The 17,379-nt window shown below is 35.0% G+C and overlaps 1 protein-coding gene across 1 annotated transcript in view; it reads right to left on the bottom strand.

The window, feature by feature from the left end:
• Positions 1-17,379, bottom strand: part of GPATCH2 (G-patch domain containing 2) — a gene marked incomplete at its 5' end in the record, with an annotated part of 116,078 nt that overhangs the window by 22,597 nt on the left and 76,102 nt on the right. The window contains 3 exon segments of the mRNA XM_079331923.1: positions 6,828-6,898; positions 9,653-9,692; positions 12,267-12,331. Coding sequence (XP_079188049.1) covers positions 6,828-6,898; positions 9,653-9,692; positions 12,267-12,331 — 176 coding nt within the window.

The raw sequence follows: 17,379 nt of genomic DNA on the forward strand, positions 1-17,379 counted from the left end.
ATCCAGCTCTGAAGTGATTCAGAAAATATCTTTATGACTTGAGCAGTAAACATGGATCTGAACAGGTACTTCAGTGGAAGGCCTTCATAATGTACTCAGCTACACTATTTCTTCCAGATATTTCTGGATACATATTTATTTACCAAGAATTCATTGAATAAATTCAGTATGGAACAAATGTATTTTTTTGAAAATATTTTAAAACCCACATTTTAAAGTTCTGGATTACAGTCATACAGAATTAGGTTAAATAATTGCAAACATTAGTGTTGTATTCAAAATATTGTAAAATAGGTAAGGAATAAGAAGTAACACTAAAGATCCAAGTATGTAATACAGTAGCTCAAAAATGGAAGACAACACATGAACGTTTTATGCAATTTGAAGCAAACAATCCAAATTTTCTTCTAAACTCTCTCACTACACAAAATCATGGTCTAAATAAGAGTCAGCATGCTTATGCCTCAGAATTGTAGATATTGTGTACCAGGGGATACTGATTTACACATGTGATATTCACGGATCCTTTTGAGATTAGTAGTAACCCGATGTAAAAACTGCACAGTTTAACGTGCAATGAAACCAGAAATAGGGAAACCCACTCTTCCTTCATGTGTGGCTATTCATCCTTACATACCCAGCTTCCATGTGCCTTTGTGGAGAAATGCAGAGACACAATCAAATTTCTTGTAGTGGGGGAGATGATGGGACAAATGAGTGGTGGAAAACCAGCAGAACAACCTCCTTCCCTGCAGAGCTGGTGTTGGTGCAATGACAGTGCAAGCCCCTGTGCACAGCTCCTCCTCAAACCCTACACAGCAGGAAGGACCTCTGAAGCACAGACTAACTTTATCCTTATCCCATTACTATTTTAACAGGTAAAATGAGACAAACAAAATTTGAGCAGCACAAACTTGTGCAAAAAAGAGAACAAGACACAGCATCTAATGCAGCTGAAGATGAGAAACAAGCGCACAATGTGCTAAAATTAGGTTACTTCAAAGTGAGAAATTTGCTATCAGTTCATTCATGTGAAAAATTCAATCCAGCCAGCACATCAGGAGGATCCAGAAGTACATAATTTCTAGAGGTTATCTGATTTTTCTTTATTTTATTTTGCATGTTTTTTAAATCAGGCAAATATAACTTCCTGTTAGTTAACATACTCTCTTGCACCTGGAATTCAATTTTGAATGACAAATTTTCAGTACCACTTAGCAGCTTGTTTATGTACCTTGTCATGAAGTATATTAGATTCTAGTGCAAGAACAACAAAATTCAGCTTGTACTTTTACATTACAGGTGGAAAAAAATCTGCTCAGGTCACTTGGAAAAATGTATTTGCAAAACAGAGCACAGTTCAAAATTTCTGCTATTTTTTTACAAAAGTTGTCATTATGAAAGTTAAAAGGTGATACTTTCAAAACATTAGTTGATTAATCAGCATTTGTTCAATAGATACTTTATAGCTATCCATGAACCACTACAGAGGCTTGAAGGTTTCCATAAAATTAAAGCATCACACACTGTCTACATTTTGAAACAAATTGTCATGGCCCTGTACTCCTTTTGCAAGTGAAAATCTTTTCAGCACCTTAAAAATAAGGCCACGGTAGAGAAAACTCAATCAGGAATTGCCCTCTCCCAAAACAGCACCATCTTTTATCCTTTCCAGAGAAGAAAAATACCAAACTGATGGAATAATGTTGTCCCTGAGGGTGACAGCAAGGGAGGGAAGCAATGTGTCCTCAAACATTCACATAATTTAATCTGGAACTGCAAATATTATTAAGCAGCAATCATAACAGCACAGTTACTGCTTCATGGCACTCCAAAGAGGAGATAAAACTGCTTAGTTGTTAATTTCTAATGATGTAAACACATTTGGATTTTAATGTTGTATCTGAATCTCCTGCATTATTAGCTCTGGGGTTACAAGACATTAACTTACTACCTTTAATAATTTTACACTTGAATTAAAAGGCGTGTTTAAATACGACTTTATCTGGAAGTATTTTTGTTGAGAATGTGTTCATGTGATGGGAAGCAAATCACCTAATAAAAGAGCTATGCATTCCTTTGCTTTTCTGCAGTGTAAGTATGTGCATGTGTTCGTGTATATTTTCCAAAAACTGGCTGAATTTACCTCCTCTGGTATTGTAATTTCATTCCGCAAAAGCCACATTAAACAATTACAGTTCTTGTAATTAACCAGTAGTCTAATGTACAGTTTTCTTATCCCAATCCATTAACAGCTGCTCAAAAAATGTAGTAATTAATGGTTTCATTTATTTTTGGCAAACCTGCACCTCGACAAATAGTTTTGTATCTGTTGCAAATTAGGACTCTTTCCCAAACAACAGATGACACGATGGGAAAGAGGGAGCAGGCAGAATCCTTGCACATCTTTGTCTCTTTAGAAGATCAAATAAAGAGCAGCTGTAATGTTATTTGTCACATCTGTGTAAAAAAGTACCATGTTCTGTATCATCAGATGGAGATGAACAAGTGCTGTACAAATAGGGTTTATCCTTTACAGCCAGGGAAAGGCAGAAAGTTGCAATTTTAACCAAAACAACGACACACTTCTGAAAACCTCTCCTCAGGTTTGGTGTAGTTTTTTTCTCTTAGAAGCTTTCTTTAAATACTAATTCACAGAGAACACAGTTACAAGAAGTGAAAATGTGAGAGTCATCCTCTTGTATCAGCACAAGGCACAAATTTAAACTGGACTGAGAACAAATAGGGAAAGGAGGGAAAGCGAGGGTTGCAAAGACCACAGGGAATTTCAGTTTGTATTGTTCACCATGGCAGGAGAAGACTTCAAAGACGTCTGGCCAGCTCAGGTGATCACTGGATGACTGGCACATTGATTAAATTCTTAACACAGCCTCAGTTAGGTAGCTGAAACTTGACACATAAAATTTTAATCCACCTTGAAACCACTTTCACAAGTATGACTTAGCCTTCTTTCAAGCCAGGACTGAACTGCATAGGAACTAATTGTAGATTTTTTTTTTCCCCCTCTTTTAGAGGTCTCTGGGGAACATTGGCACATGGAAAGCCAATACAGAATTATGAAGATTCAACCCCAAAAAATTACTAAGTGGTAAAAATTTGGGTGCTTTTTCCTTTCAGTTTCTCTACTCAGGCATGAATAAAAATTATAGTTATGAAACAGTAAGAAAAAAAAGAAATACATAGATTAAACAACTCACAGTACTTAAAAGGAGTACACTACAAAAAGAAAAAAAAAAAAGACACAATACCTCTATGTAAAGGAAATAATTACAGGAGAGTAACTTATTCAGAGTCCATGGTTTTCCCAACCTGCAATTCTCTTGCTTCCAGATTACAGCATAAATTACTTAGTTATGGCATCGACTATATGACCGAAGGCAAAATATTAAGTTGGTTAAGTATTCTGGTTATTCTGTCAAATGAGGACAAAGGTACTTCCCCTCTTCATGAGGGTATTGTGAGGATAAGTACACTGTGTATTTAAGACAGGGAGATAGTTGTGATGGAGGTTCCCCCCCCCATAGTTAACAATGCAATCCCATGTTCAAAATCTTGTTACAGCAGTTCAGCAAAATATCCTTCAACACTGTCCCCACTGCTGATAAAGGAATTTCTTTTGTAGAGAGAATCTCCTTTAGGTCAACCTTTTTTTTGGTAAAATTTTAAGGAAGTGACTTCAGAAAAGGTATTTTACCTCATGAGGGAAGCAGGCAAAGAGCCCATGATCAGCTCTGGCAGTTCAGCTGCCAAGCAGCAACTTGTTAACTCCCCGTAACTCAATCATGTGCAATTGTTTGCCCACTGCCTCGGGCTACAGACAGACATTTGGTCTGCTAACAACTGTGCCAGATGAAGACATTACTATCCCAAGCTATTTGTTATCACACATCTGCTGGAGATTATCATCTCCACAGCTCTGCTGGAGGAAGAAATCATGTGAGCATGCCTTAATACGGTTTGTACAAAAACAGCCAATTTAATTTAAATAGGTGAGTTGAGCTAACCAGGCTGGTTTTGCCCAAAGCATATTAAAAATTCAGCAAAAAGCCCTTTCTTTACTGGCAAAAGAATAGGGGGAAAAACAAGCAGCTGGAAGAATTATTTATCACCTTGAAGCAGTGTAGCTGATTAGGGGAGGAGACTGTTCCCATCCTAATGCAGAGAGAGAACGTAAACAGAGAACTTTTTCAAGGCTCTACAGGAGAATTAAATGCAGCTTTTAAAAAGAGTATTTTTATTACTGTTAATAATTTAAATAATTAATGAGAAAATTAGGTATTCACAGATTAAATTTTACCTATATAGGTAGCAAAAATAAACAGATACTGTATGAGTGTAATATAATCTAATCCTGGTTCTAAGTTTCGCAGTGCAGGACTGTCCCCCTCTTCAACATATGGTCCATCAGTAGCATATCAACAGTTTTCTACAACCTGATTATCATGCTACTAGCAAAAGTTCATGTTAGTTTGTACAGGATTAGATAATTATCATTAATTTTGACAGAAGAAACCTAAGACATTAAACCCAGTACAGTAAAGCTCATCCCAGACAATATGATTCCACCACATGAGACAGCTGCAGACCACTGCCATGCTTGGAGCTCCACACCTTTCTGATGAATTTAGAGAGTAAATTATTACACAAGTCACTGATCCAATGTAATAAGGGTATTTACATAATGTCTACATGCTGAGACAAGAACTGTATTCAGTCATCCAAAAGGGGTAAGAAAAGTCAAGGCAAGCATGGAAAAATGTGTATATGTACACATCTCAATACACATATGAAAAACAGAGACAAGCTCTTCTGAAATGGCAAACAAACAAAAAATACAGACACCTGAAAACTATACAAAAAAGACCCAGAGAAATCCACTCTTGAAAAAAACCAAGATTAGACGGTATTCTGGATAAGTACAATATCCAAAACTTGTTCCCTGCTGCTGTTCTCTCACTGCATTTAACAAAATATAAGGCAATATAAGGTCACAGCCATACTTTTTGTATGCATCTTTTTAAGGGGATTACTCATCTGAATTAGCTTGAAGTGTCCATATATTTTTGTTATATATCTTGTAAACAAGACTGCATCATTGAGATTCTAAAACAGCAGATGGCCTATTAAAAATATGATTTCTGTTGTAGTTTGAAATTTTTTTTAAGTCACTTCAAGTTTTTATGGTAGACAAGAGAAAATGGTGGTTTTCTGAAAGAGCGGAAATAATTACTTTGAAATAACCTGAGTCATCTGGATGAATCTGGACTGTAGCTTTATGTACATTGCAATACATTGTAATTAATTGATGTAATTTCTACTCCAAAGATACAGATATTTTTTGGAAAATGCTGATCTTTAGTCTTGGATTTCCTCCTATTACTTCTACACAAACCTGTCAAACGTTCATTGGGATAAGAGTTTATCAAGATACTGTTGACTGGATACTAAGAGAGGTTGAAAATCACTTCAGGTTTTCAGTATCATTTTACAAATCTCTATTCACATTGCATGTGCAGGTAAACATCAGTTCCCAAGAGACTCACTGGTCAGAATAACAAACACATAAGTTATGATTCTGAATTCCTCAAACTCTGTTTTACTTTGCTACAGCATAAAAAAGATCCTAAAATGACTTTGAATATAATCTGTTTCTTACTGCTCACTTTATACCCACTTTTAACTCTCAGTTTTGTGTGAGCAGCCTGACATTAAGAGTGCATTTATGGCAAATATTCTATCTAAAGTTAACTCATTCTAAAATTCAGAGTGATAATATAATTTAACAAGTAAACTTGCCAGGAAATCTATGCAGAAATTTTCAGAATTTTAATATAAAAAGATTGATAGACAAAGATAATCAAAATTTCTACAGATGAATGACTGACACACCTCTGTAACCTGTGTTTGAGAGCATGCAACCAGAACCAGTACACAATGAAATATATTCTTGTTTAATATGCGTATTTAAAAAAAAATATTGGTTTCCTTTTCCATGTAATCAGCAAGGGAAGTACCTAAGAATATTGAAAACTTTGGTCTGGTCACCTCATATATACTAAAAGTCAAATGCCTGGCAGAAAATTGTCTCAAGTGGTACCATAGAATTACATGCTTATATAAATTAACTACCACCTATTGAAGAAAGCAATTTGATGGCACATTGCCATCCTTACAGGACAACATAAAAATTGTGTAAGGTGATGTGCATAGCAAGAGAAACATTTCTATAGTTTCTCCTTTGAGAAAAAGCTAGAATTAAAACAATTCAGCAGGTGATTTGCACATAAAAAAGCCCCTCTAGAAACAGACTCCTAGATCAGTAGGTTCAGTCTTGAATTTTTTGTCTTTTGAGGGGAAGGAAAGAAGATGGAGAATAGAATTAGATTTGTTTTTATTAAGTCTTCACAATGAAACGTTTATTGTCAAAATGTAAGAACAATTTAAGTGTTATGGTATTTGAGTTATCTTCTTGATTTCAGATATGCATAATAAAATTTTTGTATGTTTCCAGTACTTAACTTACATGCCAGAAGCACAAACCTTACTTTGGCATCCATTTAATTCTGATGTTCTAAAGAGATTAAGTTTGCTAAGTGCAGTTGCATAGTCACCAAAAAAGGTGCAATACTCATACACAAGGCAAAGATGGTGCTATATAAAAAAACCTCTTGAACATAAGTCACAAAAAACCCCAGAAGACCTTTTATAATATCCCAAAAGAACAGTGTAATTTTTATATAAAGATTTGAAAAACCAACAAATTCATAAACTGTACCAAAGGCAACCACATTGCCACATTACCTTACCTGCTGGCAGTTTTTACAGAGCTGTTCTTCTTGTGCCCCCTCTCTGAGCGGTTGTCTCGCAAGAGCTGAAGCTGTTAAAAAAAAATAAATGTTCAGAAGAGCCTCACAAACAATGCCTTTATTTGCTTTTTAGAATTCCTATCTGGACAATGCAGTTATTTCCCCTCTTGAGTAATCTGTCAATAGCTTTCATCCATGACTTTTGAGATGAACATTAATAGAATTTCACAATAGTAGTTAATATGTAAATTTATATATTTACATGCTAATTTAAAATGCCTAAATAATTGAAAATGTAGGAATTAAAGCATTTTTAAAGCATAATATGCAATTTACAATTTCTCAATCAACTTACGTGCAAAATTTTATAATTTTCACAATTTCAATTTAAATTTTTAAAGTTATATAATTAGAAGTGTTGGAAGACAATTTACAAAAAACTACTCAGGTTAGCACTTGTGTCTAAGCAGTTATGAAACAGTTATAAACTCTTCTAAGCCTCAGGAGCTTTAGTAATTTGCAAGCTGCAGAATCAACAAAAACACAGTATTAAAGCTTCCTGTAATAGTGAGGAAGTAGGAGTAGCAAAGGATTTGTTTAACTGAAATGGTGACTCAGCTTCTGAAACAAGCTGTCATTTATTTTTATTTTTAGACAAGCAAGACTTTTAATTCAGATTATCTCCAGCACTCAAAAGTCTATTTCCAGCATTATGATGTTTGTCAGATGATCAAGGTGCACTAAGTAAAAGAACCAGCAGAATGCTATACTAAACAAATTAAACCTGGACAATATAAACCCTCCATGAATGTTGCTTGAAATGCCTCATATATTGAAGAAAAAAATAGAATGAAAGACTGTTTGAATGAAAGTAGACATAAATGGACCTAAAGACACTTAAAAATCTCATGGAAATTAGGAAATAATCAGCTTTTAGACTTGGCCAACCACACCTTAATGTTGTAAATGAGCATGGACTCCAAAAAATGGCACTGGTCTGAAAAATTGAACAATTTTCCCCCAACTCTCTACAGCTTCCCTCTTGTACAAGGAATGTTTCTTGTCATTTCCACTATCTAGTTCTCAGATGCAATAAAATAGCTTATTAGATAAATCAATTTAGTGAGAATTTAATTGGTTGGCAAAATTACATTACACCATCACACTAATTTCTTTTCTTCTGTCTTAAAAAAAGCTCAAACCCATAATGCACCAGTAACATCTACAATTTGTGGCATTAGTTTTACTTTACAATTCTTTAGTAACCTGTAAGTCAAAATTCAATTATCTTCTGATAAGCTCTGGAAACATAACTCTTAGGAAAAATGAAAAAACCCAGAGAAAATACAAAATTAACTAAAATTTACTATTATCTGAGAACAATTGATAAATTCATTCTGTACCAGCTAAGCAGATATTTCTGAAAACTGTGCTAGCATGTATGATGCGCATTAAGGCATGTCTCATCATGGCAATTTCCTAATTTTTTGGCTTAGAATCCTTTAAGGAAGTAAACAGTACAACTTCAATTAACCCCGTTACAAGATGATCAATATTAAAAAAAAAAAAATTAAAAATTACTCAAACTTATAGTAATCTATTTTTTCTTCCACTAGGAAATTAATTTCAAAGTAATGAACATTAAATATAAATTATATAAAGATGTCTACTTAGAGGTAAAGTGTCAGTCAGCTTACTGTAACATTCTGGAATGTCACAATTTACAGCTAAAACTACTGTTTTGCCTTCTCTGTCAGTTTTGGGTAATCACTATTGCTTGCTCTGGAGTTCAAAAGGAAGGAGAGGGAACAGGAAATATATAAACTATGAGCTATAAGTATTCTTGTATTCTTGGGATGATCCATTAGATCATCCCAAAATGAACTTTCCAAAGAGTATTTAGATTTTATTTCCTTATGATGTTTCAAATCTATTTACATTTGCAAAAGTACCAGCAAACTGGCACAGACCTAAGGAAATCAACTGTTATATCGAATTTTTCCAGCTTAAAGAAATGGAACATTTGTGTCAAATTTCAATATTGAATTGATGATATATTCAGCAATTTTACTGAATAGTTGAAGTTAGCTATACATTTATGAAAAGAGACCAGATTTATTTTCATATTTTATAGTCTTGGACAGTAAGGTCTGTTTAGACCATACTACCACCCATAAAGACAGATATTCCCCCATGTCTGAAGACAAGCTAAAGTGTCAGGCTACTAATCAAATAATAAACATGGCTTCACATTCCTGCAACCACATGTCTAGGCTTGGATCTCCCAGGGACTGCCCTGCAGGGGCTCAGCAGACAAACTAGTAAGGTATTTTCACCAATATCTGTACCATGATGAAAATTTAACATAATTTTTTATTTATTTTACTCCTTTTTTACTGCTGTGGTCACTCTAACCAATGAAATGCAGAAAAACGGAATTGTAGATCTTCCTGTAGAAGCCTCCCCACTGTGTAACTGGTTCTATATTTCTTGATTTTGGGAGTGAAATGATTTGCTTTCCAACATTTGGAGAAAGGTAACATTTGGAGATACCACAACTGACAAAATAATTAAAAAAAAATAATTAGAATTTTAATTTTGAACGTTAAAACCTCAAGTGAAATTAAGTGACTCAAGTTTTAGGAGAATGTTGGAAATACACTGCTGTTAATATGTTTGCTTACAAGAAGATACGAAATTATACCTGCTTTGTTTACAATTTCTTAAAATATTAGCCCACTACCTCTGGAGTAGAGGTAGTTAAAGTTCTTCATACTTTAGTAAGTGTACTCAAATAAATTGTTCTTGATCAAAGCAGTTCTTACCTGGCTATGTTCCTTCCTAGCCCCAGGGCTAAACCAGTGACTGTGGGAGAAAAAGAAAAGAGGGGTTGAACAATGTAACTAACAAAGCACATGCTGTCATATGACCAGTCTGTGCGTGCGTTTGGGTATTTTATTGCCTGCCAGGAAAACACAGCCTTTGGCAATGGTTTATTTTAATGGGGTATTTTTATTGAACTCTTAAGTTTGTAATAGTTCTGAGAGAATGCAGCACAGATTTCACTTCTGAGTAGCTGCTGGCTTTATAGGTAATTATATTTTGTCAAACGAGCTAAAATAATACGTAAATGATAGTATTTTAATATACTACAATGCACATGCCATAAATTAGAGTAATTCTGTATTTAGTACTGAAGTGGTACTTATTAATGATTATAGCTGAAAAGACTTTAAAGCAGCATTTCACAAACTGAGGTCTGAGTTTGAATCTAAAGTGAAACACTAATTCTGAAAATCCAGTGGCTTGTACAACTGCAAAATTGTGACCATTGGCAGCCTTATTTCACAGTGATAGAAATTCAGAGTAAGATTTTGATACATGGGGATGTCACAGTGTGCCTCTTCCTTCAACAGCCAGCAGTAAAAGCATCATAATACTGGTTCACATACACACTGTGCTCACAAAGAACTGAGTTACCTTCTGAATGGGGCTGTAGCAAGCATCATACAAACCTGCACACTTGCAAAAGGAAAAAGAAGGAAAAAAACCCCCCTACAATAGGGGGGATCTCAAGTTACATGTAGTATCTACATATTATTTGTGTAAGCAAGAAATAGGTTTTGGTCAAAGGATAAAATAATTCCATCCATTGCAATATTGCAGAAAAAAAAGCATCCCACTATCTGCTACTATGCTGGCATGTTCTCCTAGAAGTGTAACCAAAGTTTACAGCTTAACCTAGCCATGCTTTTTATGAAACAGCCCCATTTAATATAATTTAATCCCATTTTCTCCCCCAAGCAGCCATATAATAACACTTAAATTTTTACTTTAATTAGTGTACTGAAATTATTCCGATTCCATGGAATTGTCTGGTTTAAATCTCTTTTATTTTCAAGTCACAAATCTGAAAGTTTTGTGGCTTTTTGTCACTCAGTTTGATAATGAGCAGTCAACTCCCTCATTCTTGTATAAAAGACTAGCTGTCACCAAAACATCCATACTGCTTTTTTTTACTTTTAAGGTGATTAAGGAAAATGAGTTGAAAATAAAAAAGGAATGACAGCAATAAAGTCAAAAGTATACCTTGAGACAAGATAGACATCTATGTATTTTGGACATGAAACATTCATTGACTGCATTCAATAGCTCAAAATCTGGTGAAGACGGGGAGATTTTACGTACACACAACTTTGATGAAAAGTGAAAACACCACATTTGCAAGTGATTCAACAAATAAGGCCGCAAATATCCAGGGGCTGATGAAAATCAGAAATAGAAGGGGTTAAATTTAAATTCTACATAGATGAGTGTCTTGTCTCTGACCAGTGTGAACAGCAAACAATCAAGGAGGAGCAGCAAACTGGAGTATCCTCCATGTAAACTCTTGTGGATTGTGGCAAACCAGTTGATTACAGACTAATTGATCAGTAAAGCATGTTTCTAGTAAAAACATACATCAAAGTAATTTGAATGCATCTAATATTTAGATATTAAAAACCCTTTAAAAATAATAGGACATTTTTTAATTGGAAAGTGATACATCACACTGATTTTTACCTTTTTGTCCATTCCCTTAATTACTGTATTAATTGTTTGCTTGTTTCTTTTAAAATAAGCAAAAGCAAAGCCCATAAAGTAACAGTTCAATTACTTAATGGTAGAAATAGCTTATGAAATCAAAACCTCTTGAATTCACATTATCAAGTTATGAGATGAAAAGAGGTGGATTAGTGGTGTTAAACAGTTGGTACTGAGCAGCTGATGTCTGTAGTATCTCTGCTTTGGCAAGTTTTGTTTTAAACAAAAAAATGTATCCAGTAGCAGTAAGAACATATAAATGTAACTCCAAATATACTATTTCCTCATCATGTATGTCTGTGTTTTAGAGTTTTAATTTGAAAAATAAAGGAAAATGTAATCTAAGTATTTAAAAGATGTAACCAATAAATAATGCTGTTAAGTGCTGTCAACTGAAGAGAATGAGTTTATAGCAATGACACACTAGAGTAACTAAACAAAGTGAATTACACTCCTTATTTACAAGTGTTTAAACAATGAATTCAGTACCTTTTTGTGAAAATTATGATAAACTTCTTCTTCACAAGATACCACATGAAAGACTCAAAGATGTGATGCTTATGTATTTTCATACATCCAATTTTTGCTGTCCAGTCTTAAACGAGTTTGTATTTTAGGAAAGGACACTTAGAAAGTTAATAAAAACACATTCACAAAGCACTGAATTTTATGTTTCCTTAAAAAGCAAAAAATTAAATTAAAAGGATTGCAAACACTCTTATTAAATAAAGACTATCATGTAACTGAGCTGAGGCTCTCATGTGTTTGTGCAGCTGTAAAATTTTGGAGGCAAAGGTACCATTGTAAAGCAAACAATAACAAAAAAGTTATTTTCCTCCCCTCACTGATACTCACTCGTGATGAAGAGAATCCTGGGACAAGTGAACAGTTTTCCTGCTACCACCTGGTCCTGGAGTTATCTAATGGAAACATGAAGGAAAAAAGAAGTCTTTGAATAATGTGACAGCATATACACAAAATAATTGCTTATTAAGAAAATGTATCAAAAACATTAAAAACAAAATAGAGACAGTGTACTAGATACAGTAAATGAACTTAGCAGTATCTGTAATTTTTAAGTTAAGACTGAGTGCAGAAAGTACTATGTGAGATAGGAAAATCCTTTATCTGCAATTCTGATTGGATGTCAGATATAAAGACATTTACAGATTTCAAGGACCTAAGTTACATTTCAAGTCCATGAAGTTCTTCACCTCCAAAAAAAACCAAACTTAGATGTTTTGAAAATCATAAGCAATATACTTGTCCTTATTTATGGCTCACATAGCAATACATTTATTAAAAGAAAACCCTCCAAACACAAAGCATTGACATGGGATAGAAAGCAAAGGTACAGTAATTTTTACTATAAAACTATAAACTATAAACTATATAAATAATATACCTATAACTAGATAAATAATATAATAAATTGTATAAACTATATATATGAACTATATACTATAAACTGTACTGTAGTCCTTGTCTAGGGTTTATATACACTGAACTCTAAAATACTTGATATCCTCAACTGAAGAATGGTCTTCAGAATGCATGAAAGCACATGCAGACTTTTGCAGATGATAACATTCTGATATTGCTCAAGAATGCATTCAAACAGATTTGCTTTTTGTTTTGCAAAATGCCTAATTCATGTGTGTATGTAGATAGGTAAAAGCAGAATAAGAGACAACTCATGATGTACATTCTCAAGGAACTAGAGCAGCAGGCAAGCTATTCCTAATGGAAAGAATGAAGGAACAAACATTCAACTCCTTGGAGGTAATTTTATAGTCAGGAGACATCTAGAGGTGGGAATGAAGTCAGATGTTCTTCCAGTTTTGACAGAAGACCACAAAAACTCAATGGTAATACATTTATATGGCTCAGGCTTGCCAAAAGTACATAAGCTGGAGATTGATGGATAAAAGCAGCCTACTCATTACTAGAAAAACAATGAGCTCAACCCTTGAAGTAAAACCTCCCTATTAATCTGGTGTTGTAATGGAGAAAAGGCAGAGCTGTCAGAGCTCCAAGTCTGGAAGACTTTCAAAGGATGCTCACTGAATAATTTGAGAGCTCCACACGGTTAAAAGTATTTGACCAAAATCTGCCTCTTTGACCTGAAGAATGATGTCACTCTGGGCTGAATTCAGAAACAAAGTACTGTCACTTCTCTGGCTGATGGGCATTAAAAAGAATTGGAAATATCTTACCTCTGAAAAATCTATGCAAATATACAAATCCTAGTAGAGGAAATCATGGCAGCTACATGGGATTACAGCACCTACTGCTTTATTCCCATTTGGAATTTACTGTTTTACTAAACTGATCAAGGCCTTACACAGCCACAGGATGATAACAAAACACTGACCAAATCCTACTGTTTCTATGTCATAGTTCATCTAATAATAAAACTGAGAAATGGCCATTCACAAAGACAGACCTGTTTGTTAATATGTAATTTCCAAATTTTAAGATTAATAACCAAACTGTTACTTTAAAACCACAGGTAAGCATGCAGCTCAGCTCTTGAGAGTTATATCCTGCATTAATCTCAAAATGAGGTTTTCATGCTATTCCAGTGGGTATCCCTGGAATACAGTAATCCATTTTCTACACTGTGGCTATAAGAAAAGCAGACTGTGCCTATGTCATGCTTTGATAGAGATTCATGATCACATTATCTCATGGTGGACCTGACACTTTTATTCAGTTTACAGTATGTTCTGTGTACAGGCAACTTATTTCCTTTGCCAGGGATGCTGACAACCTTTTCCACACTATATTAATCTTGTTTGCAGACTTTATCTTGGTACAAATATCAGAAAACTGAACTTTTTATCTCAGGGAGAAAATAAACAACATGTTGACAGAAGCAAAAGCTATTTTCTGGACTAAAATTGGTTGTTTACCTGCAGCCATACTTATGGAAACAAGTTTAAGTTTCCAGCTTACTCAAAATACCTAATCTGAAATTTAATAAGCATGGAAATTTCAAGAAAATTCACTTGATAAATTGCCAGCTTTAAAATAATATAGAAAACCACAGAAGTAAGGTTTTTCCACCAATTTATATGAGAATATGAACTTGCTTGGAATACAGTTACAGCTGATCACAAAGTACAGTGTTCAGATTTCTCCTGCACACCCCAGATGGCTTTAGCTACCACACAGCCACAGAATGTTTATAAAAGTAAACTCACAAGGTATACACTTACAGACCTTTGACTAAAACTCACTGCTGATTACTGTAAAATCTAATAGGTTAATGCAAATTAATTCCTGCTTACAAAACTTAGCTAGGGTGTAAAAAGCTAAACCAAACCTCACTGCCCACCTTCATCTGCTACCTCACTGTTACAAAAATCTCCATTATTAATAGTTTAGGGTAATTTTGGAAACTTTTAGTCTTTTCTGGCCACAACCACCTTTCCACCACTGCTTGAATAAAACAAGGAATGGCTGTATCCTGTTCATAGAATCCCTGAGACAAAGGCACTCCAACTCAGAGACAAAGTACTCCTGATGTGCAAAGATTACTTTGCCTGAGAAAATGTGACCTAAACTAATGGACACAGAAAAATGGAAAAGTATTCAACACTAGGGGGTTTTGCCTCAGAATACACAACACCATATACTACTATAAATATATACTACTGCCTAAAATCACAGCTGGGAAAGACCCCAGGATCATCAAGTCCAACCTTCAACTGAGTATCACCATGCCCACTAAGCCGTACCAAAAAATGACACATTTGTCCATCCATTAAACAACTCCTGGGATGGCAATTTCACCATTTTTCTGGGCAGCCTGTTCTAACTCTTAACCACTCTTAGTGAAGAAATTTCTCCTAATATCCAACCTGATATCCCATTTCTCCTGCAAGATACTACACCTGACGAACTTCACAAGTGACGTAAGGAAAGATGGTGGGATTAAACAAAAAGGGGACAAGAAAGTCAGAGGATTTCATTCTGCAAAACTAGTATTGAGAACCTCAACTATCATTTTTAAATGCCAATCATATAGAATAGAGCATGTGAGCAGGAAGGAACCTACTGTGACCATCTTGACCAAGTGTCTGACCAATTCAAGGCTGACCAATTTAGAGTGCATTGTTAAGGGGGCATCAGCCACATCTCTCAGACTCCTGCTTTAGTGTTTGAACACACCCTTGGTAAAGAAATCCTTCCTGATGTCCAGCCTGAACCTTCTGTGGTGCAGCTTGCACCATTCCCACATATTGTATCCCTAGGTCCTGCAGAAAATAGAACAGGCCATCACTATTCCCCTTCCTCAGGAGCTGTAAGAGGTCACCCCTCAGTCTCCTTTCCTCCAAACCAGACAAGCCTGGAGCCCTCAGCCACAGCTCACAGGACATGCCTTCCAGTGCTGTCAACAGCCTTGTTCTTTCCTCTGGACACATCCAAGGACCTTCACACCCTTCTTCAGCTGTGGAGCCCAGAAGGGCACACAGCACAGGAGAGGAGGCTGCAGCAGCACTGGATACTGTGAGACCATCCCCACCATCACCCCTTTGGAGTGGCTCACACCACTGAGGCACAGAGAGCCAAGCATCCACAGCTCAGTCACAGCCTGCTTGAACACCACCACTTGTTACAGGAACAGCCTAAGGGATGTCCAAGACTGGAGAAATAGAAAAAGAATCAATTTAGTGAATCAATTTATGCATCTTCTTATTTAATGCCATAGTGCAATTTTAATTTGCATGTGCTGTAGTTTAAAGAAAAGCTACTACCATGTGCCAAGGAAAACCCACAACACAATGCAAAACAAAAATATGCTACACTGTTACTTAACAATTCTGCTTACTTCCCATTTGAAGTGTATTTTAATGTTCAGTTACTGAAGAGCCCATGAAAAATAATGAATTCTTTTTTAAGACATCTATGATACAAAGCTCCCAAGTACGGATGTGCTCAAAAAACAAAGCAAAACCACTCCCTGTTCATAATTTATGTTTATCTTAGGGCAGAGTGTTTTTGAAAAAACACAGATTATGTCCTCTTCATAACTGCTCCTCAGATATATTTTCCATTATTGAAAAGTTAAGTTTCTTATACATTACACAGTTTTTAAACATTCAAAGTGATATTTTTGCCTTTTGAATTAGATTTTGTGCCAAGCACTCCATAGCATGTGCAATGCAAAGATATTACTGAGCTCATTTTACAGGATGTTATTTGGTGGACTTGGCAGTGCTGGGTTTATGGCTGGACTTGATCTTTCTTACAGGTCCTTTCTAATCTAAATGAGTCTATGGTGTGCTTTAAAAAGCCACAAAAATAATTTAAATGAAAGTATTTGACTTGAAAGCTTAGCTTAGTTATCACAATATGTCACAATCATAGCAGGCAAAACCAGTAAAATTTCACTAAAATTTTGCTGGACACTAAATACACAAATAAGCTAGCTGCTTTCCTAAATGAAAAAACAGGTTCCTTTTTCTGCTCCATAAATTAACTGCTATGATCAACTACAGTTTAAGAAGTTCCATAGCTAATCCAATTTTCTCAGGCAGAATTTTCTGCAAAGAAGTTGTTTCCCAAAATGAAATGCAAATCAAATCAAATCCCAGAGAACAGGATTTTGCAGGAAATTACAGCATGACAATGTCAAATTCATAATTCACAGATCTGCAATTGTCAATTTATAGGAAATTAAATCAAACTATATCCAGAGAAGAAACAGAGAAAAATCTATTCTCCACATTTTATTGCACTGATTAAAAGCATTACCTTATTATTTTCAGCACCTATTTAGTATTACTCATTTTATACCCCTTCTCCACTAGAAACCTTAGATACATGCACTAAACAAAGTTCTGGATTTAAAATACACCTTTAAAAAGATATAGATGCACATTTGACTTGGAGCAATATAGAAAACTATGAAAACAAAAATAGCTTTTACAGTATACATTACTGGAACATTGCCATAATC

This window comes from Erithacus rubecula (assembly GCF_903797595.1).
Source record: "Erithacus rubecula genome assembly, chromosome: 2".
NCBI lineage: Eukaryota > Metazoa > Chordata > Aves > Passeriformes > Muscicapidae > Erithacus > Erithacus rubecula.